The sequence below is a fragment of the Mauremys mutica genome, chromosome 4, assembly GCF_020497125.1.
Source record: "Mauremys mutica isolate MM-2020 ecotype Southern chromosome 4, ASM2049712v1, whole genome shotgun sequence".
NCBI classification, from domain to species: domain Eukaryota; kingdom Metazoa; phylum Chordata; order Testudines; family Geoemydidae; genus Mauremys; species Mauremys mutica.
This window is the reverse complement of record NC_059075.1, coordinates 149,044,590-149,071,156: the sequence shown is the minus strand read 5'-3', so window position 1 is coordinate 149,071,156 and position 26,567 is coordinate 149,044,590. Positions and strand designations below refer to the sequence as shown.

Sequence of the window (26,567 nt, the reverse complement as noted above, 5' to 3'; positions counted from 1 at the left end):
CTGAGTTACATGGTACATGGGAATAAAAATATTGCCGGGAAATAAACTAACTTGCAAGCGTAATTAATAGACACGTTGCCTGCTAAAAATGCTCTTGCTGAAAATTTACCCACAATGGTCTTTTTTGCTTGTTTGCTCGACTTACACAAGATAGACGGTAGCAGCATTGTTGCTGCATCTCTTCAGCACTTTTGTCACAACGTCAAAAATCTTTGCTGGTTCATGGTCTTCAATTTTGTACAGTAACTACAGAAAATAAAGCACAGTGAATGTCATTACATTCTAAGTGACAAAAGAAGTGTTAAAAAAAGTTATATTTGCAAAAGCAAGCACTCAAAAGTTAAGATATGCCAGCATCAAGGTTCCCCATTCAACCTTAACTCTTCCCCTTTAGGGCATGCATTCTGATAGTCTTGTACAACATCACATAGGAAGTCTGGGGCAGAGCCCAGAATAGATCCCAACTCTCCTGAGTCCCAGCCCAGACCCTTAAACATTCTCCCTCATTCACTGTTCATCCTGTGCACTGAATGAGGCTGGAGTCTGATAGAACACCTGTCATGTGATCATGTAATTAAAGACTGTATCCTAATGCAGAAGCACAGGGGGGCTGAATTAAGGTTACAGAGGTTTTCAGAAAGACCTGGAAACAAACTTTGAAAACTCGGGTGCCTGATGTTATGCACACATATCCATCGCTGGGTTCACCAGCTGAGAAAGGCTGGTCAAAACATGTTGTTGACAGAAAACTGGGTTATTGACTAACAAAAACTTTAATGGATGTTGTCTGTGTTCCTGTAAAAACTTGTTTTTTGTGGATAAAATCAAACCCCGAAACATGGAAATTATATTTTACACTACAATACCCACATATTTTGTATAATCTAATACCAAAATATTAAGAATCAAAACATTTGAATCAACCCAAAACTAATTGTTTACCCCAAATTTTTCTTTGTGGAAATTTTGGAATTTTCAGTTTTTGTTCCAATTTGGAATGAAGCCAATTTTCCAAATCGCCGTATCCTTTGCCAAACAGATTTTCTGTCCTATGTAAATCTCTAATTCTGGGGTGAGGATTGCAGGGGGCCCAGGTGTAGTATCACTGTCTAACAGGGGCAGGAGACAGTATTTTGGGGGAGCTGTGCAGAGATAGTGCAGCTTGGGCCACCTGCAGGCGACCTCCTGATCTCTTGTGGGGACCCCATGTCCAGGGGCAGCTCCAGGCACCAGCACGCTAAGCACGTGCCTGGGGTGGCAAGCCACGGAGGGCACTCTGCCGGTCGCCGCGAGGGCGGCAGGCAGGTTGCCTTCGGTGGCATGCCTGTGGAGGGTCCGCTGGTCCTGCGGCTTCGACGGACCTCCCGCAGGCGTGCCGCTGAATCCGCGGGACCAGGGACCTCCCGCAGACAAGCCGCCGAAGGCAGCCTGCCTGCCATGCTTGGGGCGCCAAAATACCTAGAGCCGCCCCTGCCCATGTCTCATGTGGGTGAAGGATGGGGGTAGTTTAATCCTCTGAGGACAGGAATCCTCTCTAGAGCTGGGTGAATAACGGATTTTTTGGTTCACTGACAATTAAAAAAAAAATGGGCTGGAATATTTAGAGTATTATATACCAACACTGTGTCTGGTATCTGCCTGCTCCCCCATCCTGCAGGGAGGCCTCTATCAGAGCCTAACAAAACAATTTGGCAAAACCAACACAAATTCAGGAAGCATTTTGGTATTGTGAAATCTGCATTTTTCTCCAAAATACGTTTTGGATGAAAAATGTCTTCCCGTGGTCCTCCTTCCCAACTCTGCCGGGTCCTAGGGGCTGTAGCCTCTTGTTCCATGCGGTTTCAAAGGGGCAGTGGGGCGCTATTTAATACACCTACATTCCAGAGGAAGACAAACTGCTTCACAACGAGCTTTAGCAGCTTCTCGTCCACGTTGGTTTCATCGTGTAGCAGGTGATCGATGAGCAGGTAGACGATGTTGGTGCAATTCCACTGGTGTCTGAAAAAGAGACAGAACTGCCTCACTGCGAGTAGCTGAGCCTTGTCTGCTGGGAAAAACAATTCTTCCCACATCTTTGGACAAAACCAACCACTTGGAATCCGGGGCCAGGCCTATTTAACATATTCATAAACGATCTGGAAAAAGGGGTAAACAGTGAGGTGGCAAAATTTGCAGATGATACAAAACTATTCAAGATAGTTAAGTCCCAGGCAGACGGTGAAGAGCTACAAAAGGATCTCTCAAAACTGGGTGACAGGGCTGGTATGGCATACCGGTTAGAAGTGGCCGCCGGTCCCGGCCTATACACAGTCACAGCGCTGCCGGACCCTACCAGCAGGGCCACCAACAGGAGGGAGCAAAAGGGGCAGCTGCCCCGGGGCCCAGAGATTTAAAAGGGCCCAGGGCTCCCAGCTGCTGTTACTGCGGCAGTGGTGGCTGGAGCTCTGGGCCCTTCAAATCGCTGCCGGAGCCCTGGAAGCGGCAGCACTAAAGGGCTGGCTGAGGGAGTCTGGTCCCCAGCTCCATCCCTTCTGCCCAAGGCCCCGCCCCCACACCTTGCCCAGGACCCCGGCTGCCATGCGTACCGGTAAGTTACTTTCTCCCCTGCAAAGGGCCCAGAAGAGGGACATCAGGGACTAGGGAAGGGATCTAGGATGTTTACTTTACCATTTGAACTAACAGAGTGTTACAGGGCCTCCTGGCTCCTCCTCCTGTCCTGGTCTGGTCTACAAACTACTCGGAGACCCTTGTGCTGGTCCAACATGTTGTGCAGTTTATTTACAAATGAATTCCCACCATCTTCATAATACATACAGCTCCCATAACAAGCAGAGGAGAACACTCTCTCTCTCCCCTTACTAGGGTGACCAGATAGCAAGTGTGAAAAATTGGGACGGGGATGGGGGGTAATTGGCACCTGTATAAGAAAAAGCCCCAAATATCGGGACTGTCCCTATAAAATCGGGACATCTGGTCACCCTACCGCTTACTGCCTGCTTCCCCCTTTTCACTTCCTTTCTGTGCCTGTTTGTGGGCTCTGCCTAATGGCTTAATTAACCTTTCTGCCCTGCCCCACCCTCAAATTAGGCACCGCCCTGCTTAATCAGCTCCATTCTGCCTTGCTTGATTGGAGCTGCTGGGAAGAGAGAGCTGACTCCGCCTTTCTTGTCTGTCACACAGAGTAACACAGCGGCAAAGTAACGGGCTTTTATCTGCTATGTCAGGGATGGGCAACCTTTCAGAAGTGGTGTGCTGAGTCTTCATTTATTCACTCTAGCTGAAAGTTTTGCGTGCCAGTAATACATTTTAACATTTTTAGAAGGTCTCTTTCTATAAGTCTATAATATATAACTAAACTATTGTTGTATGTAAAGTAAATAAGGTTTTTAAAATGTTTAAGAAGCCTCATTTAAAATTAAATTAAAATGCAGAGCGCCCCGGACTGGAGGTCAGGACCTGGGCAGTGTGAGTGCCACTGAAAATCAGCTTGCGTGCCGCCTTCGCCACGTGTGCCATATGTTGCCTACCCCTGTGCTATGTAGACCAGCCACTAATAGGGTCACAGCAAACACTTAGCCACTATCTACCAGAAAGTTGATTGGAGGGGTTTTTTCCCCTCAATGGAAAATTATGACTTTTCATTGAGAAAACAAACCCCACTTTTCCCCAGTAACTGAAGGTTTTGGTTAAAAAAAAATGCAAAAAATCAAAACATTTGATTTCCAAAATTTTTAGTTTTCAAGTTTTTCTATATAAATTTGGAAAATTCTGAGGAAATCTGATACTGTCTGCAAAAAAATGTGTTTAAAGGAAAACTTATCCTTCTGTCTGGGGGAAAAAAAGTTTTCACAGAAAATTTTTGACTTACACATTTTAAATACGTTTATATTCTTTAAAATACACAGACAGTTTTTGCGGGGAGGAGTAACACTTACAATACACTGTTCAATAATTCCTCTTTGTTATCATACAGTCTCATCTGGTAGTCGTCCGACGTGATCAGCTCCACATTGTGCTTAATGGACTTGATCCTTTTCAGCCAGGTGAGGCAGGCGCTGAATGGCAGAAGCTCCTTCTCTGTGGGCTGCAGCTGCTTCAGGACAATGCTCACGGCATCAAGAGATACAAACTAAAATGACATTTAAAAACAAATCCTGTGAGTTTCTGAGCTAGCCATTGTGTTTCGGGGGGAGGGGAAAGAGGAGAGAAAACACCAGGGCAGGCATATCGCTTGCTGAGGAGCTGAAGCAACGGAACTGGAGAAGGTTACGAAGGAAGGACCGGTGGCTGCACACACAGAGATACATGCACACACACATGCGCTCTCAGGCAAGATCTGCTCATCAGCAGGGACTGAGCTCTGGTGGTTCAGCATCAGCGGCAAAGACCCCCACCACCTGAGCTGAAGGGATAACCCCGCTAATGGCAAGACAGGAGCAGAAGCCGCGATACAGTCACAACTTCTGCGCCAGCGACGTGTTACACATCCAGCTGCTGAGGCAAAGGAACAAGGAAAGGAGGGAGAGAAATCCCACATTTGTTTCCAAGCAGTGCAGACTGTAACAGTGCCACAGAACATCATTCCCCCTCCTCTTCAAGACCTAAGTGCCCTGAGTCGAGGGTCTTGTCACCTAATCAAGTTTTAAGCTTGATCTAACTCCCCATGAAATCAATCCATCTTCCCACTGACATCCACAGGAGTTGGAGCCAGCCCTTAAACAATGATATTAAATTGGTTCAGGCTGCCGTGGATTTAATCTGGTTTGGCTTGTTAATGTGGACAGGGCCATGGCAGGTATACGGCATTTTTAAAGAGTGGTTAAAACTGGTTTGGATAACACAGCTTCTGGTCCAGTGTAGATGGCACTTGCATCAAACAAAACCAGGTGGCTTAAAACTGTAGTGACTATCTCCTAATGTCAAGGATATTATATGATACAAAGCACATGTGGCTTGGTCGCAGCACTGCTGAGAAGGATCTGGGAGTTGTGGTGGATGTGATGGTATACGATTAAAATATAACCGTATATATCATGTTGCTACCATGATATACATGCTTGCTTATATATACTTGCCCCTGGAAATTTCCACTACATGCATCCGACGAAGTGGGTATTCACCCACGAAAGCTCATGCTCCCAAACGTCTGTTAGTCTATGGGTAGGACTTCATTTACCTGCCCCGTCGACGCGGCGAGTTCGACTTCTCGGAGTTCGAACTATCGCGTCTGATATATAGACGCGATAGTTTGAACTCCGGAAGCGCCGCGGTCGACTCCGGTACTCCACCACTGCAAACGGCGGTGGTGGAGTCGACGGGGAAGCCGCGGACTTCGACCCCGCCGCGTCTGGACGGGTAAGTGGTTCGAATTAGGGTACTTCGAATTCAGCTACGTTATTCACGTAGCTGAATTTGCGTACCCTAATTCGAACCCCCTTATAAGTGTGGACCAGGCTTTTAAGGTGCCACAAGACTCTTTGTTGCTACCACTGTTATATAATTGCTACAAATATTACACAAAGTATATCATGTAAGGTGTGAATGGAAAAGTTATGCTTTGCTGAATGCGATTATCCTATTTGTATGCATGTGTCATTGTTGTATCTGTCATTATGAATATTGACTATGTACGAGTATTTCAGATGTGTTTGCTCCTGGGGTGACACCCACCAGGTAGTTTACATCCAGTCTAGACAGCACATTGTGAATGGGCTATTCAAGTTGATGGCCCATTTAGTAAAACGACGGGTCACAGAAGAAGCTTATCTCCACCTGATGGGCTTTCCTGAGGATGTTTTAGCCAGAATATGAATAATGGCTCCTGTTATGACTCATCGAAGCATGCACGGGCATGTGACCCTAAACTCCATCTTGTGCCTGTACTTTTCTACAAACTGTGCTGAGAGCTTTCCTTGGGTTTCCCGCCACATGGCAGAAGCTATAAAAGACCCTGGAAATATCTCTATTTTCCTCTTTCCTGCTCTGATCTCTGGACTAAGGACTTATATTGAAAGAAGCAGTCTAACCAATGGACTGAGGACCTTCCAATCTTTTGGAAGTCACCAGAGACTTAACAAGTCAGCACAGCAGTTTATTCCATCACTGCTTCAAACAAGACTGTATCAGACAAGAACTTTGCAAGGTCTATATGTATTTGATTCTTTTGATCATTTTAACTCTCACCTCTTTCTTTTCCCTCATAAGTAAATCTTTAGCTATTAGATACTAAAGGATTGGCAACCGCGTAATTATTGGGTCAGATCTGAGTAATACATTGACCTGGGTATGTGACTGGTCCTTTGGGACCAGAAGAACCCTTTTTTTTTTATTAAATTGGTTTTAAATAACTACTCATCATTACCTCTAGTGTCTGGGTGATGAAACAAGGACTGGGATACCTAAGGAGACTGCATTTCTGACTTCATTAGCCAGTATGGTGAGACAGAAGTTTACTCTTGTTAGAGGTGTGGTATATCTTATGGAAGAATAACCACTGGTTTGGGGTGAGTCTTCCCCATTTCTCAGCCATTTGTCCTGAATTTGGTATTCTCAGTTGTGACACACTGAGACACAGTGACAATAGATTACAACCTCAAGTTGAGTCAACAATGCAATGGCGTTGCAAAAAAAAGCAAATGCAATTTTGGGTTGCATTAACAGAGACATACAATGCAAGTTATAGGAGGTGGTTAGGCCTCAGCTGGAGTTCTGTGTACAGGATGTAGAGAAAATGGAAAGGATCCAGAGGTGAGCGACAAAGATGATCAGTGGGATGGAATGCAAACCATATGAACAACGGCTGAAGGAACTGGGTATGTTTAGTTTGGAAAAGAGAAGATTAAGAGGGCACATGATAGTGGCCTTCAAATACTTGAAAGGTTGTTATTAAAACATGGAGAAAATTTATTCTCTATTGTCACAGAACAAGAGGCAGAACGAGAAACGATGGGTTCAAACTACAGAATGGGAGTTTAGGATTAAATCTCTGGAAAATCTTCCTAATTGTAAGAACAGTAGGACAATGGAACAAACTGCCTAGGAAGGTCATGGAAGCTCCTTCACTGGAGGTTGTCAAAAGGAGGCTGAATAACCATCTGTCTTGGATGGTTTAGATACAACAGATCCTGCATCTTGGCAGGCGGTTAGACTAGATGACCCTTGTGGTCCCTTCTAACCCTGTGGTTCTACAGATTCTGTCATTGGAAGCAAGGAAATACATGGAGGATTCTTAGAATCAGGGTACGTCTACACTACCCGCCATATCATCGGGTAGTGATCGATCTATCAAGGATTGATTTATTGCGTCTAGTGTAGACGCAATAAAATCGATCCCCAATAGCTCTGCCATCGATTGTGGAACTCCACCACGGCGAGAGGGGGAAGCGGAGTCGACGGTGGAGCGGCAGCGGTTGACTTGCCGCCATCCTCACAGCCAGGTAAATCGACCTAAGATACACCGACTTCAGCTACTCTATTCGCGTAGCTGAAGTTGTGTATCTTAGGTCGACCCCCCTCCCCTAATGTAGACCAAGCCTAAGATTCGGCCAGAAGGAACCGCTGTGATCACCTAGTCTGACCTCCTGCATAACAGAGGCCATAGAATCTTGCTGAATTTGTTCCTGCTTGGAGCAGAGCAGATGTTTTAGAAAAACGTCCAATCTTGATTTTAAAATTCCCAGTGATGGAGAATCCACCACAACCTTTAGTAAATGGTTCCAATTGTTAATTCCCCTCACTGTTAAAAATTTGCATCTTATTTCCCATCTGAATTTGTCCAGCTTCAACTGTCAGCCACTGGACCTTGTTATTCCTTTGTTTTCTAGACTGAAGAGGCTTTGTCAAATATTTGTTCCCCACATTGGCACTTATAGACTGTGATCAACTCACCCCTTAGCTTTCTTTTTGTTAAATTAAGTAGATTGAGCTCTGTGAGTCTGTCACCATAAGGCAGGTTTTCTAATCTGTTAATCATTCTCATGGCTCTTTTCTGAACTCTCTCCAATTTATCAACATCCCTCTGGACTTATGGGCACCAGAACCGGACACAGTTCTCCAGCAGCAGCCACCCCAGTGCCAAATATAAAGGTAATGCAACCTCCCCACTCCTACTCGAGTATCCCCTATTTATGCATCCCAGGATCGCATTAGACCTTTTGGCCACAGTGTCGCAATGGGAGCTCATGATCAGCTGATTAACCGCCATGATCCCCAGTCTTTTTCAGAGTCACTGCCTCCTGTGATCGTCCCCCCACATCCCGTAAGTGTGCCTGACAATCTTTGTTCCCATACATATACATTTAGCCATATTAAAACACACATTGTTTTCTGGTACTGAGCTTACCAAGCGATCTAGATCGCTCTATATCAGTGACTGCTCCCTTCATTATTTACCACTCCCCCAATCTTTGCGTTAGCTGCAAACTTTATCAGTGATGATTTTGTGTTTTCTTCCTGACCATCACTAAAAATTTTAAATAGCGTAGGGCCAAAACCCACTCCCTGTGGGATCCAGTAGAAACACACCCTCTCGATGATGATTCCCATTTACAATTACAGGTTGAAAAGAGCAACAATGAAACACTGTTCAGGTAACCTCGCTCACCATTTTAGTTGTGTCTTCTTTATAAACTTTCTGCAGCTCATTGGCTAGAGTCTCCTCATTCTTCACTAAATTGATGAACAGCTGATAATTCTCTTGTAGGTAGAAATATTCAATGTGCAGCCAAATCAGGGAAAACCCCACGTCGTCACATGGCAAAGAGGCGCAGAGCCGCTTTGCACCAGTTATGAGAACGTTAGACAAAATCTGGTGATAAAACAAAAAGTATTATTTCTACTTTTGGCAGAAAATTTTGACTGTTAAAAATCAAAACCAAAAACTTTTTTCTAAAAAAACTCAGGCAAGACCTTTTTTATATGAAAAAAAAATCTACAAAAAATTTATTTTTTTAAAGGAAATCACTTTCTGCATTATCTGGGGTCTGGCCCATTTACTCCAATGTTGTTATGGCTGATTGACACCAGCTGGGGATCTGCCCCCATTAACGCCAATGGAGTGAGGGCCGATTTACATCAGTTGGAGATCTGGCCGTAAGTTTTTTATTTTTTTCTGCATTAAGTCTAATATGTCTACTATACCGTTGGTAATCTCACCCCAACCATTCAGCCTGGTGACGTTTAAAATTGCTTTTCTGCAGAAACCCATTTACCTCATAAACCTGAACATCTTGCCCTGGAAAAGCCATCCTCACAAAATCACTGGCATAACGCTGAACCATTTCTGGATTATTGCCATCTGGCACTGGCATTTTCGAGATAGAGCTTTGAAACATCTCAGCAGAGTCCACAGTAGGGTCCTTTGGATAATCTAGGATGACACAGAATGAACAAAGGAGAGGGACTCATTCAATTATAGCAAATCGCTATAAATACTGTCTGGTAATTATTAATATGCAAGTGAATGGGGGGGCAAGAGTATAAGCATGGCAGGGCAATAGGAATCCAGTTTTTCTCCATTATAAATGGCTACTTGATAGAATTATATGGCCGTGTTCTAGGTTATTCTAGCTTGGTGGAGAATGGAGCAATTGACTACCTTTTCAAGGAATGAAGGACTGGGTTTACAAAGGACAAGAAGGCTCAGACAGTCAGACAGGGCAATCTTCAATGAGGAACTCTTCCCGCCCCCACCAGCAAGACTCCTCTAAGCAGCAGAAGATTAAGCACAGACCCTATTGATCTGCAAGTATGCAACCCAGTCTGAGAGTACCTAGATCCCCAGATCTATCTACAGATTCCTTTCCCAAGTCACTGATTTCTAGGATACACTCTGCCATCTGGTAAGAGTGACCTACATTCTTTGATCCTTGCATTTGGCTGAGTTAAAAGTAGAGCTGGTCAGAAAATGGATTTCTGTCCCATGAAACATTTTGACATTTAACATTTTTTTTGTTACAAATCACGACAAAAAGACAAATTCTGAAAATTTTCACAAAATTAAGTTATGATTTTTTTTGTTTGGGTCAATCAAAATTATTAATTTTGATAATTTTGCAATGGTTTGTTTTGATTTGACCATTTTTATTTAATTTTGTATGTATAAGATAAACTTCAAAACAATGTCCTTTAGAAACAAAAAAAAATTGAAACTTTTATCGTGAAAATGTTGAAACAAGATGTTTTGACATTTTCTGAACATTTCTTCCCAGTTTGTTTTCTAACAGAATTTCATCTACAACAACAAAATGTCATGAAAAGTTTCAGTTTTCTGACACCAAACTGTTTTGACTAAAATTTTTGAACCAACTTTAGTTAAGCACAACCAAAACTCCCAAGTGATGCGGATTCCACCCCATACCTTAGTGAGCTGGGCTAATGGCTTCTCCCTGTTAATTTCCCTCCTTGTTAAAAATGTACTACTTATTTCCTGTGTGAATGTGTCTCCCTTCAGCTCCCACCCAGTGGATCTCATTCTGCTTCTCTCTGCTAGATCACAGCACTCTCTATTACGAGACATCTCCTCCCCATGTAGCTCTTCTGTAAACCTGATCTGGATTTACTCTGGCAAAAGCAAGAGGAGAATTGGGTCCCATATTTTTTTCCACTGCAGTTAATTTTAATAGACGCAGAAAGTGTGAAGTTACCTTTCGCCCGATGGACTGTCTCCCATATCTCATCCAGGCGAGCTTTCAGAACCCAGCTGAATGGAAAGCAGCACTGTGTGGATCTGCTGGGGTCTTCGCTCATTGATAACACAGAAATCTTAGCATCAGGGGCCCTTGAGTGTTTAAAACAAACAAACATATATATAAAATATCCATACGATCTTGCTAAGTTGTCAGCCTCAATGACTTAATGTGGCAGTAGGTTTCAGAGAACAATTATGTGTTGTGTGGGAAAAAAAACATTTCCTTCGACTGGTTTTGAATTTGCTGCCTTTCAATTCCATCAATTGTCCCCTTTGTAAAAGGGTGGTCTGCCCCTTTAGGGGCCATAGGCCTGGGGCCAGCCAGCCTAGTCGTCTATCAGACCCGGCTAGGAAGGGGTTAAGTGTTCTCTCTAAAGGGCGGAGAGTGCTCAGTTGGGGAAGAGCTGCAGGGTGGAGGCTGGCTCCTGTGACTGGCTCTGCAGCAGACAGGCCCTCTGGGCCACTACAGCCTGTGATGGGCAAGGGAATCACTTTGTTTTGTGTTAGTTTGTGAGTTTTTGTTTGAAAACTGTGCCCGGAGGTAAGGGCCTGAAAGAGATCAGGCTTGGAGTAAGACCTTCCTGGGGTGGGGAACAAACTAGCAGCCTACACCCTTGTTCCTGCATTATGAGACAGAGAGAACAAGATGATCCCTTCTCTACATCAGTCACTATTTTTTACACTTTTGTCTCCTCTCTCAGGTGACAACCCCAGTCTGTTAAGTCTTTCACATGTATGTTTTTCCAGGCCGTGGATTACTTCCTCTGCCCTTCCCTGAACAGCCCCACAAAACAATTCCTTACAAAGACAGTGACAAAGACAAATCTAAGGTGCTGCACTTAGGGAAGAAAAACCAAATGTACAAATGCAGAATGGGGGGAAACTGTCCTGGAAGCAGCACTGCTGAGAAGGATCTGGGAGTTGTGGTGGATCACAACTGAACATGAAAATCAACAATGCGACGCTGTTGCAAAAAAAGGAAATGCAATTTTGGGTTTCATTAACAGAGGCACAGCATGTAAGTCACAGGAAGTTATAGACCACTTGACTCAGCACTGGTTACATCTCAGCTGGAGTACTGTGTCCAATTTTGGTCACCACTGTATAGACAGGATGTAGAGAAACTGGAAAGGATCCAGAGGTGAGTGACAATGATGATCAAAGGAATGGAATGCAAGTCATATGAGCAAAGGCTGAAGGAACTGGCTATGTGTAGTTTGGAAAAGAGAAGATTGTGGGGAAACATGATAGCAGTCTTCAAACACTTACTTGAAAGGTTGCCATAAAAAAGATGGAGAATAAATTATTCTCTCTTGCTTCAGGGCAAGAGGCAGTGGGTTCAAACTACAGCATGGCAGTTTAGGATTAAATCTCAGGAAAATCTTCCTAATTGTAAGAACAGTAGGACAATGGAACAAACTGCCTAGGGAGGTCGTGAAAGCTCCTTCACTGGAGGTTTTCAAAAGGAGGCTGCATAGCCATCCCTCTTTAGACACAACAAACCCTGCATCTTGGCAGGGGGTTAGACTAGACGACTCTTGCGGTCCCTTCTAACTCTATGATTCCAACACTCCCTTCTAGTTTTAGAATCTAAGTATCTATAAATAAATAATAAGAAGAAGAACAACACGTATTATAATGATGCATATAAAAGCTGGCACAAATGGCTTTGCCTGTAATTCTGTGCCCATAGTTGTCTGACTAAATTTTTGGCTTCTGATATGGTGAATTCCATTCAGTTCCGATGCAGTGAGTTCCACAGCTTAAATCACCGATACATCTGTTCCTTCCCACTTCACTATGCATCTACTCGTCTAACGAACGCACTCTCCACCATCCCAGACTCGCTCACTGCTATAGCACTGTTCCTTTGCAGATCTGGAGAGAAGTTGGTTTTCTCAATCCTGAATAGAGATTGGTCAGGAATTTTCTGATTAAACATTATTTCATCGGAAAATCATGACTCATTGAAACCAAAACAGTTGGCAGGAAAAGGATCAGTTTCAACAACCCTCCTGATTTGAGCAATTTTTGGGAAAAGGTTTCAAAACCATTAAAACATCCTGTTTTGACATTTTTGGGGAAAAAAAAACAGTTTTGGTTTATAATTTGAAATGACTTTCCACTTAGCAATTGTAGTTAATTTATACTTTAAAAAGGTAAATACTTTTTTAAAAAGGGTCAAAATCTAAATTGAACTTTACGATGGAGCCAAGATTATTTTTGGACTCTCAGTTTGTGAAAATTTTCAAGATTTCAACTTTTTATTCCAATTTAGGATGGGGAAAAAATGTTGAAATCTCAAAAACTCTTGCAGGATGGGAAAACCGTTTCCCACTCAGATCTAATCCTGAGAGTCTGAGCTTTCCTAGCGGTTTCTTACTTGCTGGTATACTTAATCTTCAGAAATGATTCATCTTTGAACATCTGGAGCCAGAGGTCAGAGATAGGAGTTTCTTGAGTGATATGATCCAAGTTGTTGTTTGCATCAATTACTGCTAGAATTTGAGCAAACATATTTGCCAGAATGTCTTCCAAATGAATCCAGACAACATGCCTTAAAAAAAAAGGAAAAACGTGTCTTATAAAATAATTCTTTCAACTCCCCACCTCAACTAGCTCATTTTGTGTGTCTGTAACATGAGGGTTACTTTGCAGGGCTGGGCTCTAAGAAACAGCTATGTAAACATCCAACAATCATAATAAAGCACAGGTCAAAACAGGGAGCAAATTTAGCATTGGCTGGGTGACGTCTCTCAAGCAGGTTGGGAGTCAACTGTCTGCAGTGGCTGAATACCATAAATATGAATTTCCAAAACTTTCAAGTTATTTATCTGTAAGGTTTGGCACATTTCATACAGCTGATTAATTTTGTTCTTGTTCTTTGTTCTTGTTACAAACAAGATCCTTTAACTGTCCAATGACCTAAGATTTTGTTGCCAATACCCTGATTAATTGTGATTTTTAAAACATATGCTAGTTTTCTATATAAGTTCTTATACCACCCTCATCACTGTTGTACCCAAGCCCCTTCCAGGAATACTTTAAGTGACGTGATACAAACATATCACTTCTTGTTGTTATTCCAAAAATTTGAGCTATTTGAAATTCAAATGGTCAACATCATGCAGCTGTACAAGAACATACAACGTTACCTGAATGAAGTGCCTTCAAGTATGAACTCGCTAGACAGAGCTCTGCGGAAAATCCACTCTCTAGGCTTCTGACTCATCTCCTCTCGTTCTTGTAAAAGGTTACAAATTCTCCTTTTCAATACTTCCATAAGATGACAGACAACTAGCCATAAAAGAAAAAGAAATCACTTTATCCCACAATAGGGCTGGTCAACATTTTCTTAATGGAAAATTGTTTTCTACTCAATGAAAAGTGGAGTAGAAAGTCTCTGCTTTCCTCAAATTTTTGAATTTTTGTCATAGAATCCCAAACCTGAAAATTTTCAACTGAAAGCCAAAAATTTTGGATTTCAGCAGTTTTGGGCCAAAAATTTTTGGATTTTCAGGTGTTTGGTTTGTGGGGGGAAAAAAAGTTGAAAATTTCCATGGGGGAGGGGAGAAAAACATTTTCCAAGCAGTGCATCTAAAAACATTTCCTATTTGTCTTCTTTGAAACAGTTCCTTTGGCCTAAGCAATCTGACCTTGCAACTGGAATCAAGAAACTCTTAGATAAAGAGTTCACGGAAAAAAGTGAGATGTAAGACCTGAGGGTTCCATTTGGCTCTCAGGTCTGGTCTACACTAGGGATTTACATTGGCATAGCTTCGTCTCTCAAGCAGGTGAAAAATCCACGCTCCTCACAGATGTGTTGTATTGTGACCAGTTTTGGGGTCCCCCCACTACAGAAAAGATGTAGACAAACTAAGAGAATCCAGTGGAGGGCAATGAGAATGGTTGGGGGCTGGGGCACATGACATATAAGGAGAGTCTGAGGGAACTGCGCTTATTTAGTCTGCAGAAGAGACGAGTGAGGAGGGTTTTGATAGCAGCCTTCAACTACCTGAAGGGGATTCCAAAGAGGATGGAGCTCGGCTGTTCTCAGTGGTGGCAGATGACAGAACAAGGAGCAATGGTCTCAAGTTGCAGTGGGGGAGGTTTAGGTTGAATATTAGGAAACACTATTTCACTAGGAGGGTGGTGAAGCACTGGAATGGGTTACCTAGGGAGGTGGTGGAATCTCCTTCCTTCAAGGTTTTTAAGGCCCGGCTTGACAAAGCCCTGGATGGGATGATTTAGTTGGGGTTGGTCCTGCTTTCAGCAGGGGGTTGGACTAGATACCTCCTGAGGTCTCTTCCAACCCTGATATTCTATGATTCTATCACACATGCCCTATAGCTCCATTCTCCTCTACAGACCAGATGACATCTCATGATGCACCACGGTGTCCCCACTTTCATGGGACTACTGTGGCCACAGCGCATGATGGGAAATGTAGTCCAGCTTGGAGCCCAGCCCACAGAAGAGAATGGGGGCATGAGGTAACCAAACTACAGCTCCCATGAGACATTTTAGTGGCATTTCCAAATTGAAAGGTTTGGGGTTTGGCTGTTATTCAGTTTTTAAATGAAAAGTCAATATTTTCCAAAAAAAACCCAGACACTTTTCACAGAAAAATTGTTTTGTTAAGAATACAATTTTCCATTGAAAGTTTTCACAGTAAATTTTTGATGAGTCATGTGGCTTCTTCCATTAGTTTTGGCAACGAAGATTAGACAAATCAAATTAGACATGCCATTAGACTATAGTTTCCCTCCATAAAAAAGCACCTTCCATTTACTTAGTTTGAAATATTTACACATTAATTTACTTAAAGTTGGATCCCATTTAATCAGTAAGGATGATTGCACAGTTGCCTCCAATAATTGTATAGAACTTAACAAATGTTGACAGCACAACAGCACGAAAGACCTCCACACTCATTTTTCATTTGCATTTGATGTCTAAATGGGATTATTTTATCCAGGAATCCTAGGTGATTGTAACACTGATCCGTCCAGTTTGTTCTTAGAACATCTTGTAATATCCAGTCACACACAGATATAAGGCCTTTTCTTTATACTCACGTCTATTCTTGCTCTGAGGATGAAAAAGTGCATCATAGAGAATCTGTATCCTTTCTGTAGCTCGCTGGCTGTTGTCTTTCTTATCCTCCAGCTGGATCACAGCTTTCTGGACACTTTGTTTGATCATGAATTCAATGTTGATCAGCTGCAGCTGGAAAAATATTTGGCAGGGCAATGCTATTGTTCCCATTGGGCAGATGGGAACTGAGACATGGAAACGAAGGGATTGACTCAGGGTTACACAGGAAGTCAGCAGCAAAGCAAGGAATTGGAACACAGGTCGTCTGAGTCCCAAGCTAGTGCCCAAACTACTACAGACCATCCTTCCTCTTCATTTTCACGGCCACCAGCAGAATAGCACCTGCGCTGCTCCCTGGCAATCTCTGTAGCAGTTTCAGGAGGCACATGCCGCATCTCAAGGCTGCAATTCCTGTACCTATCTCATGTTGCCCCATCTCTGCAGTATCTGAGCACCCCACAAACACCGATGAGTTTAGCCTCGTGAGGTTGGCAGCGCTATTCCCCCTCCCAGTCACAGGGGGGAGCTGAGGCCCAGAGACATTCAGTGACTTTCCCCAGGTCACACAGGAAGTCAGTGACAGAGCCAGAAATGGAACCCAGAAGTCCTGAAACTTACTCCTAGTGCCTTACCACAGGGTCAACTTTACCACACTACTTAACAAGGGAGAATGGCTGATGATCTCCTCTAAAACGCCAGGCGTGATGCCCTGCCACCTTCATAGAATCATAGAATCATAGAATTCAAGATCAGAAGGGACCATTATGATCATCTAGTCTGACCTCCTGCAAGATGCAGGCCACATAAGCCGATCCACCCACTCCTGAAATAATTCTTTCCCTTGACTCTGCTGTTGAATGCTCCAAATCATGATTTAAAGACTTGCAGTAGCAGATAATCCACCAGCAAGCGACCCCTGCCCCATGCTTTGGAGGAAGGCGAAAAACCTCCAGGGCCACTGCCAATCTACCCTGGAGGAAAATTCCTTCCCGACCCCAAATATGGCGATCAGCTGAACCCCGAGCATGCGGGCAAGACTCTCCAGCCAGACCCTCTGGAAAAAGGCTAACAATATCCTATCATTGACCCTTTGTACTAATTACCATTGTGGCACGTTATTGACCTATTGACTAAACCCATTATCCTATCATACCATCCCCTCCATAAACTTATCTAGCTTAATCTTAAAGTCATAGAGGTCCTTCGCCCCCACTGTTTCCCTCGGTAGGCTGTTCCAGAATTGCACTCCTCTGATGGTTAGAAACCTTCGTCTAATTTCAAGCCTAAATTTCCTGACCGACAATTTATATCCGTTTGTCCTCGTGTCCACATTAGCACTGAGCTGAAATAATTCCTCTCCTTCCCTGGTATTTATCCCTCTGATATATTTAAAGAGTGCAATCATATCTCCTCTTATCCTTCTTTTGGTTAAGGAAAACAAACCGAGCTCCTCAAGTCTCCTTTCATACGACAGGCTTTCCATTCCTCGGATCATTCTAGTGGCCCTTCTTTGTACCCGATCCAGTTTGAATTCAACTGGAATTTCCTGCCTTGGGCAGCGAAACCGGAGAAGCTGGGACCTCCCCAATTTGAACCCGTTATATTTCAAAAGCTGAGACCGGATTTGATAGTGCTCACTTATGAGGGGCAAGATAGATAAGACACTTACATTTTCCCCTGGGGAGTCACTAGCTTTTTCAGCATCTTCAGGGGCAATGGAATCTTCTGGACAACCTTGAATGATGAGCAATTGTATGTTACTTATCTGTTGCATCAAAACCTTCAGATATTAGATACTTAAGGATTGGCAACAGTGTGATTACTGGGTAAAATTGGAGTAATACATTGACCTGGGTATGTGGCTGGTCCTTCGGATCAGAAGAACCCTTTGTTTGATTAAACTGGTTTTAAATAACCACTATCATTAATTCTAGTGATGAAACAAGGGCTGGAGTGCCTAACGAGACAGCATTTCTGACTTCTTGTTAGCCCGTGTGGTGAGACTGAAGTTACTTTTGTGAGTGGTTTGGTATCTCTCATGGAAGAATAACCACCGGTGTGGGGTGAGTCTGCCCCATTTCTCAGCAGTCTGTTATTCTCAGTTGTGACCCACTGAGGCACAGTGACAGCCCCTTCCAAGCGTGGGCCCCGTGCGATGGCGCCATTGCCACCATAGTAAACCCAGCACTGCCTCTGACTCCTGTGCACATGGACCTGGAGCATTACGGGATTCCCTACCCCCATCTTACTTCTCTGCGTGGGTGTGTAGCCAACATCAAAACTGAGTCCTCAGAGGGAATGTGCATGGAACACCACAGCTCCATTTGCAGTCGCTTTTTAGCGTACAGTGACGTCTCCTTATCTGATTAAACTTCAATCCACGGATGTTACCATCCCCTTATGGGGCAGGGAAATGGCGGAAGGTAAAGCACCACGTCAGAGATGGGTTTAAAGCAAGAAGTCGGTTACCTGTGTCGGTTCTCTGCCGGGTGCTGTTCATGAAAATCTCAGCGACTGTCATTTTGGAGAGTTGTCCCAGATTGGCTGCAAAGGTCTCGGGAGGCAGCAGGTCATCCAAGTGAACAGAGCGCCACTCACCTGCAGAGGCAAAAACAGAACAGACCACAAAACGTCATTGAGTCACAGAGTTTAAGGCCAGAAGGGACCATTAGATCATCAGTCTGACCTCCTGTATAACACAGGCCATTACACTGCACCAAGTTACCCCGTACTCAGGGACGGCTCTACAAATTTGGCCGCCCCAAGCAGTCATGCCCGGTAGGCGCCCCCGAGCCGCGGGAGCAGCGGACCTCCCGCGGGCATGACTGCGGAGGGTCTGCTGGTCGCGCGGCTCGGCTGGACCTCCCACAGCTGCGGGCGGTTCGCTGGTCCGGCGGCTCCGGTTGAGCTGCCGCAGGCATGCCTGCGGGAGGTCCAGCCGAGCCGCGGGACCAGCGAACCGTCCGCAGGCATGCCTGCGGGAGGTCCCCTGGAGCCGCCAGCCGAGCGTCCCCTCCGCAGTCATGCCTGCGGCAGGTCCGCTGCTCTCGGGGCTCCGGTGGACCTCCCGCAGGCATGACTGCAGCAGGTCCGCCGGCCCAGCCTGCCGCCCCCCCGGGAAAGGGCCGCCCCACGCGGGTGCTTGCCCCGCTGGGCTCTGGAGCCGGCCCTGCCCGTACTGAGCCCAATAACTTGCATATCTTTCCAGCCAGGCATATAATCTGGATTTGAAGATATCAGTGAATGGAGAGTCCATCACTTCCCTTGGTAGTTTGTTCCAGTGGTTAAGTCTCGCACTATAAGGTATTTTCTCCAGCCTTCACAGCATTTTTGTATCTATTCTCTGCACCTTCTCCAATTTTTAGCATCCTTTTTTAAATGTGACTATTAGAACTGGATGCAGTATTCTAGAGTTTGCCTCACCAATGCCGTATACAGGGGTAAAATCATCTCCCTACTGCTTCTCACTCCTTCTGTTTATGCATCCAAGGATTGTGTTGTCACAGCATTGCACTGGGAGCTCATGTTAAGCTACTGTGTCCACTCTGACCCCTAGATCCTTGCAGAGTCACTGCTTTCTCATATACCGTCTGCCATTCTGTGTGTGTGTGTGATTTTTATCATTTGGGGGAGAAGTTGGCTTTCTTGAACATCCAGCACCACAAGCCTTTTCCTCTAAGAGTTCCCAACTAGAACTAACAGAATTTTTTTTTTTGGACATTTCTGTGACATTTTTCATCAAAATTTCAAATTTTGATCAAAAACGGGGGTGGGGAATTCCCAACAAAAAGAACCAGCTTTCGTTGGAAAAATTATTGTTTTTGTTGAAATTCCAGTTTTTGGTTGAATTTTGATAGCTCTCCCTCATGTGACTTGGGAACACAAGTTCCATGGAAACAGGACTTATACTTCTAAATCACTTAGGCCCAGATCTTTAAAGTTATTTAGGTGTTGCTGTGCTCAGCATTGCAACACCTAACTGATTTGGGAGCCTAAGTCTCAATTTCAAACGTGATTTAAGCACCTAAGGTCTAAATCCCATTGACTGTCAGTGGGATTTTGGCTCCTAAGTGCCTAAATCCCTTTTTCAAAATGGGACGGAGATGGTGCAATGCTGAACACAGCAATGCCTAAATAATAAAAACCAGGGCCTCACGTGCTACTGAATATTCCACCCTAAAACAGTGATTAAGACAGTTAAAACTATTCAAATGTTGCAATAATGTTAACGATTCCTCTTGTTTTCCTCGTCTTTCAAGTTCCAGATCAAGGCACGTTCTTACCAGCACTGAATGCCAGGTAGCTGCACCCCCCGAGTATCCTTGGGACTTTGGTTATGATGACAACGTGTGATGGACCGGTCGTTCCTGGTTTTCTTCTCTCATCCACTATGCAGTACCTGAAAACACAACAGAAGTAAGATTCATAGCTTCATAGATCTTCAGGTCAGAAGAGACCTTCTGACCATCCAGTCTGACCTCCTGCATGATAGCACAGGCGAAAACATTTCACTTGGTGATTCCTGCATCCAGCCCAATAACTTCTGTGTGAGCTAGAGTGGAGCTTTTACAAAGAGATGCATGGCCATGATTTACAGACTCCCAGTGATGGAAAATTCACCCCATCCCTAGGTGAGCTGTTCCAATGGCTAATTTCCCTCCCTGTCAACAATTAGTTCTAGTCTGAATTTGTCTCCTTTCAAAGCTCCCGGCCACTGGATCTCGTTCTGCCTTTTTTTGGCCTCAGAAATCTCCTCCCCATGTAGGTCCTTAAGGCCACGATCAAGACAGAAGATGTGTTATTTGTCTCTCCATCCGTCTCTTCTCTCTGGGTGAAATCCTGATATCCTGAAGTCAATGGCAATGCTCTCATTGACTTCAGTGAAGCCAGAATTTCACCCTGTTTCCATTCTCCACTGTAACGTCTGAGAGAAAGGCTATGTCTACGCTTAAACAGCTACTGCAGCTGCACCGCTGTAGCGCTCCAGTGTAGACACTCACTGCAGCAATGGGAGGGGGTCTCCTGTCGCTATAGGTAATCCACCTCCCCAAGAGGCGGTAGCTAGTTTGACAGAAGCATTCTTCCATCAACCTACTACTGTCTACACTGGGGCTTAGGTTGGCTTAACTACGTCCCACAGGGGAGTGAGTTTTTCACACCCCTGAGACTTGTAGTTGTGTTCAGGGCCGGCTCCAGACCCCAGCGCGCCAAGCGCACACTTGGGACAGCGTCCCACGGGAGGGCGGCAGGCGGCTCCGGTGGACCTCCCGCAGACGTGCCTGCAGAGAGTCCGCTGGGACCGCGGCTCCAGTGGAGCATCCGCAGGCATGCCTGCGGGAGGTCCACCGCAGCTGCGGGACCAGCGGACCCTCCGCAGACACGTCTGCAGGAGGTCCACCGGAGCCGCGGGACCGGCGACCGCCAGAGCGCCCCCCGCGGCGTGCTGCCGTGCTTGGGGCGGCGCAAATCCTAGAGCCGCCCCTGGTTGTGTTGATCTCAGTTTGCCATTATATGAGGTGATACCAGCACAATCAGCCGTCCCTGCTGTTTGCAATGGGTACTGACTGTTGCCAAGTCTGGTGATTTTTCTCCACGCCCCAGCTCCCAAAATGGCTGGATTATGGGAAAACCTGCTTTTGTTTAAGGTTGGGTGCCGAACTGGCCTCCAAGATGCTTTTCACAGCCTTATTTTTCCCATTTCGCCTCCCTCAGACACTGCAGTGAAGTGGAGGGCTGGAAATTCCATCAGTAGGAAGATCTACTAGCACAGAACCACCATGGTTATTTTATAAGGCCCCGATTCAGCAAATCACTAAAGCACATGCTTAACTCCTCCACTGTACTGGGCCCTAAAATGATAAGAAAAGCTGCTTACTTTGCACAGGCAAGAAGCCTTTTGCTGCTCTGCGGCTCGTCAAAGTTGAACTGGACAAAGAGCAGTTTCTCTTCTGTCGATTCTCTGAAGAACTTACTGAACATGATGAAAAAGTCTCTTTAGACACTTTTTAAAAAATCACACTGAAGACATAAAAAAAATCACATACAAGACTAAACAACAAGAAAAGAAGTAGGACCCAAAAAAACCTCGTTACCTAAGTTCCTGGCGGAATGAATGTTCTGTATCAAACTGACTTAGAAAAAGACAGCGGATTTTATTTGGGAGATTCAGTCTCTTTCTTACCACTTCCAAATCTCGCTGGTTTAGAAGTCTTGCATGTGTAGAAACCTATGAAAAAGAAGTCATTTTAGGCAAGATTTTTGTGCCTGATTTTGCTATTGTAAAGACATAGGAAAACTGCAATAAAAATAATTCCTTACAGGACTTTTGAACGGCTGCCCAACAGAACTGATGTGAAAATGCTTTTTTTCCCCTCTCACAGAAAAAGTTGATTTTTTTTTGTTGAAAAAACAGAGCCACGAACTACCCCATTTCCTGCAGCACAGCGCTCCCTAGCACTGCACTGGGGCATTGGGATCAGCACTGACTGAGAGGGGAGAGCCCCCCTACAGAGCCCCCACCCCACTCCCTGCAGCACAGTGCCCTCTAGCGCCACAACTGGGGCATTGGAGTCAGCTCTGACTGGGAGGGGAGAGAGCCCTGTTCTGAAACACGTCCCCTCCAGAAACATGCTGTATGGGTTTTGACAAGACAATAGCATGATGTACCAACCCCAAACATTAGTGGATCATATGAGTCTCCTTGCGATGGACACAATAATAATGACTCTCATTGACTTTCTGGGCTTTGGGTCAGTGAAAAAAGCGGGAGGATCTTAGGCCAGGTTGGGATAGCCGGGTAAGATGCAGCTATCATGGAAATCAACTGAAGTTCTGGTTGCCCCCACCTCTGAGAATCAGGCCCATTATAACAACACTGAAATAAAACATCTCACCTCCAGGCACAGTCCATTGGTGCCATCTGCATTTGACTCTTGATTCACTGCCCCCCACAGAATGTCAATCAGGCCATTGTGCTTCTGCTTTCCAAAATACAGGTCCTGAATCTGCTCCACATCCTCCAGCGGAGAATATTTGAGGCGCAGGATGGAATCAGGGGATGCACACTCGATGAGTTTGCTTTTAGAAGCTGAGAGGACTGCCTCTTCATCGGACAGACAGATCCTCTGAAAACCACTCGGAGAGCACTGCAGAACAACAGTGGCAGAAGTGTCATCGCTGAAACCAATGAAAACATCACGTTCCTGGGGAGCCAGGTCTGCTGGCCTCGTGCAGCAGAAGTCTGTGTTCTTGATGGTGACGAACGACTTGGCCCATTCATTCATCAGCTTCACCAGCTTCTCCTGCTGCCAGTCCAGAATGGTGTTCATCTCCAAGCAGTGCTTCTCCAGCCTGTTCAACAGCGGGGTGGGGAACTGCGTGTAAACCACGTTTTTCTCCTCAATCACAATCAACCTAAACTCCTCCTTCACGCGGCATTTAACTCTGTGAGTGCCAAGGCCAAGATCGACATAATAGTTCCCTCCTAACCTGACGAAGCACTGGTTCAGCGCATCGTAAAGGCTTTCATACAGGTTGTGAATGTTTAAGAGAATGACGGGCCTGCCTGTCTCCATGCAGATTTTCACTCTGTTAACAGACCGGCACACCTGTGAATATTCTTGGTCCCGTGGGAATCCCGAGCCAAATATAATATCACAGTTCTCTATGTCCATGAGTTCGGTCATCTGTATGATCTGGAAAGCCGCGTGGTTTGTTGTTAACAGCAACAAGTATCTAGATACAAACCCGGTCTGTTTCTTGTTTAAATTTTCCTGTAACAAATGAACTGGATGGTTGGTTTTTAACTTGGAAGGCAGACATGTGGGTGAGTTCTTTCTGAACAGCTCTAAAGGATCAAGATCTTTTAAACCTCCAAAGTTTCTCGGAATTGCTTTTGCAATGAGCTGATCTTCTTCAGAGATGCTTTTTCTGCCCTTGGCGTAGAACAGTATCATTTTGATGAGGCTGTAGAAGTCACGGAGCCCAAAAAATTCCATGGGCTGTTTCTTTAACACCTCACAATAGAAGTCAGCCAGGGAGGGGAACAAATGCTCAATCTCGGTAACATGCGTCTCGTCAGCACAGATTCCCTTGGCCGTCTTCACCAGCTCGTCTTTGTTGAGATCGGTCCGGAACACAAGGAGGCCCCGGTTCATTTTAGCAGGGTCCAGGGCCCAGTTCGAAATGCCAACAAAACCAACTTTTTTGTATGGTTCTGGGACTTCATCATCAACGCAACCATCTTCAAGAAGAGGGTGCAGTGTCTTCAGGGGCATCTCAGGTGAGTCTTCTGCAAGGCCTATCTCATCCAGGATAACCACAGAGGCAAACTCCTCCAGTTTCTGGCCCCTTTGGAACTGTGCACATTGTTTGAAAGTGGAGATGATTCCTTCAGGCTTGGAATGAGGGCTGCACTGGAATGACACCAGCTGGATCTGCTTGCACCGTTTGAACAATTCTGTTTTAGACATTCTGCCCTGCATTGCATCAGCAGCTATGGTCTTAGACAAGGATTTGGAGCTACCTGGCTTCCCTACAAGGAACAGCGGCACTCTCAGGTCCATGCATATGACCATCATGAAGATGTTTTCCCTTAGGGCATCATTCCGTGCTGTTGTCTTGGGAACAGAGAGGTTATCCAAGAACACCTCTTGGCAAAGTACAATCTCTAGCTGAAGCAGGGATTCGGGCACAGAGAAGCATTTCGCTATCTCTTTCAGATAATCTTGGCGACTCTCGAGAGATACATAGTAGCAAACTCCAACTGCAAGAAGCAGAGATCTTTGTGCTTCATTTAATGCAAATATCTGATCTTTCTCACACCCCTTTGCAAGCGCATGAATAGATGGGTCACAGTTCTTTGACTGTTGAGCCTCACTCTTTTTTTTGTCGATAAGAGGAAAAAGCAGGTCGCTTAAGTTATAAAACCACAGCAGCACCCCCATGCAGCGCTCTATGTCCCGGAGACTGGCGATTCTGCATTCCTCTTTCTTTTCTCTTAAAAACTTCTGGGAGGTGGAAATGACGGAGGTAAAAACATCCATGTTCTCTTTGGGAAGCTTGTCTTCCACGATGGATTTAACAATCTGTCTGATGTACAGACTCTGAGTCTTTTCATTTAGTTCCCCGAAGTCCCAGACAAGAGGCAACATGCTCGGTGGAAGAGGCTGCACCCGATACACCAGCTGCCTCAAAGGGATGAAGCCCAGCTTTTCTAGGGTGTCTTCACTCCGAACTCTGTACCCCAAGCCGGCTTTCTCTAGCTTCTCAATGGTTTCCTTGGTGTGCCTTTTGTAAGGGTTGCAAGCAGCCACCACTTTTAAGCGCGTGGTGGAGATTGGCTCTCCATTCACACTCTGGTCACACAGGACCTCTTTAATTGCAAACACGGCTTCGGTGGTGTTGGCTTCATCAAAGAACAGCACCGTGTCCATGTTGTGCCTCTCTTCATTGACGCGTGCCAGCTCGATGGCTTCCTTGACTTTCTGGTGGATGATTTTGGAGCTGGTGCCTCCATGAACGCGCACCAGCATCATATTCTGAACATCCCTTCCTGCTCTTTGCAAGCTGCACATAAACTGCACCAACTTGGTCTTCCCACAGCCTGTTTCGCCCATGACGATCACGGGGATCCCACACTGGAACCTCAGGTGAATGGCCAGCATTTTCATGGTATTGTCCAGGGTCAGCTGGTAGGATTCATCTGGGTCTTGGGAGCTTCTCACACCGAATACGCTGCAGAGAGTTTCTAGCTGCTCTTCTCTGGACAGATCTTCAAACTTTTTATTAAAAGGGACTTTCTGAGCCTCAAGGGTGCGATATAAATGTCGATCAATAACCTTCTCTTCTAAAATAGCCTGTGAATGTGCATCGACAGCATCAAAACTCCGATTGATATGGAAACCCAAGAACTCCATGGAGTGGTTGTCAGCATGGAAAATTATGTAGGGGTGCGACTCTTGCTCCCACTTGCGTCTTAACTGGTACCCTCTCAATACACTATCCTCGTCCATTTTCTCCTCTTCACTGGGTGAGCTTTCATCTGCCATGGCTAGGGAAGGCAACGCAAAGTCCTTGGACATGGTGATCATAAATTTTATCACAAATGCCTTGAACCCCTGAAATCCCTCTTGCACTAAATCGATGCTGCAGAACACTGAGTTTTCACACTTCTTCAGCTGGAGGTTTAGGAAGCGTGTGAAGTTGCTGAGCTCAGTCCAGGAAGGGTTCTTTCTCCCGCAGGACTCCAACAAGAGACTCAGACACTCTTCCTGGGTCCCTTCAATCTTCCCAGGGGTGAAACAGAAGCTGTCGAGATTGGCCTTTCGCTGGTATCTGCTGATGTACTGGTATGACCTTTGGAAGGCATCACCCCTGAACGTGTCACTGTCCAGTAGCTGCTGTTCCACTTCAGCAGGCGCTCCAGAACGGTTATTTTTAAGCATCTCTAGTACTTCTGTTGGTGACATGCATTTCACAGCTGGAAGGAGACCTAGAAATGCTTGCTCCATTTCACTGGTCATCTAAAAGCCAAATGACAAGGAGTTAAAGCTTTATAAACACTGAAGTTACCCAAACAAACTGAAGAAATCATCTACACATTGACCCTAATATTATTCATGAGGATGTGGCTTAATGAGCAGAGCACAAAGAATTTGGATAAGGTAGCACCATGTTACACAGGGCAAATCATTCACTCATACAGCTAAATTTAGATTTTTTTTGAAGTAACTTACCCAATCCTCAAATATAAATGATACTGTAGCAGGGTGGACCCTTCTCC

The 26,567-nt window shown here is 45.0% G+C and overlaps 3 protein-coding genes and 1 long non-coding RNA gene across 4 annotated transcripts in view; all 4 read right to left on the bottom strand.

Annotated features, from left to right (window-relative positions):
- The window catches only part of LOC123368279, a 60,024-nt gene extending 46,056 nt beyond the window's left edge, over positions 1 to 13,968 (bottom strand). The window contains exons 1-8 of the mRNA XM_045012934.1: positions 13,843 to 13,968; positions 13,071 to 13,244; positions 10,644 to 10,777; positions 9,210 to 9,367; positions 8,603 to 8,806; positions 3,936 to 4,129; positions 1,878 to 1,998; positions 146 to 246 (exon numbers count right to left, since the gene is read on the bottom strand). Coding sequence (XP_044868869.1) covers positions 146 to 246; positions 1,878 to 1,998; positions 3,936 to 4,129; positions 8,603 to 8,806; positions 9,210 to 9,367; positions 10,644 to 10,777; positions 13,071 to 13,244; positions 13,843 to 13,919 — 1,163 coding nt within the window. The 5' untranslated portion in view covers positions 13,920 to 13,968. The remainder of the gene's footprint in view (positions 1 to 145; positions 247 to 1,877; positions 1,999 to 3,935; positions 4,130 to 8,602; positions 8,807 to 9,209; positions 9,368 to 10,643; positions 10,778 to 13,070; positions 13,245 to 13,842) is intronic.
- A 1,738-nt stretch (positions 13,969 to 15,706) lies between these two features.
- Positions 15,707 to 19,381, bottom strand: LOC123369103 (E3 ubiquitin-protein ligase rnf213-alpha-like). Its single transcript, XM_045014463.1, has 4 exons — positions 19,372 to 19,381; positions 18,254 to 18,382; positions 17,454 to 17,518; positions 15,707 to 15,916 (listed from the first exon to the last, which is right to left on the bottom strand). The coding sequence occupies exons 1-4, from the start codon at positions 19,379 to 19,381 to the stop codon at positions 15,707 to 15,709; spliced, it is 414 nt and encodes a 137-aa protein (XP_044870398.1).
- A 709-nt stretch (positions 19,382 to 20,090) lies between these two features.
- On the bottom strand, positions 20,091 to 22,010 carry LOC123368394. The gene is made up of 3 exons (XR_006578763.1): positions 21,877 to 22,010; positions 21,660 to 21,755; positions 20,091 to 20,183 (listed from the first exon to the last, which is right to left on the bottom strand). It is a non-coding gene; the product is annotated as an uncharacterized LOC123368394 (long non-coding RNA).
- A 637-nt stretch (positions 22,011 to 22,647) lies between these two features.
- Positions 22,648 to 26,229, bottom strand: LOC123369102 (E3 ubiquitin-protein ligase rnf213-alpha-like). Its single transcript, XM_045014462.1, has one exon. It carries the CDS (start codon positions 26,227 to 26,229, stop codon positions 22,648 to 22,650), a length of 3,582 nt encoding a protein of 1,193 aa, XP_044870397.1.
- Positions 26,230 to 26,567: the final 338 nt, after the last annotated feature.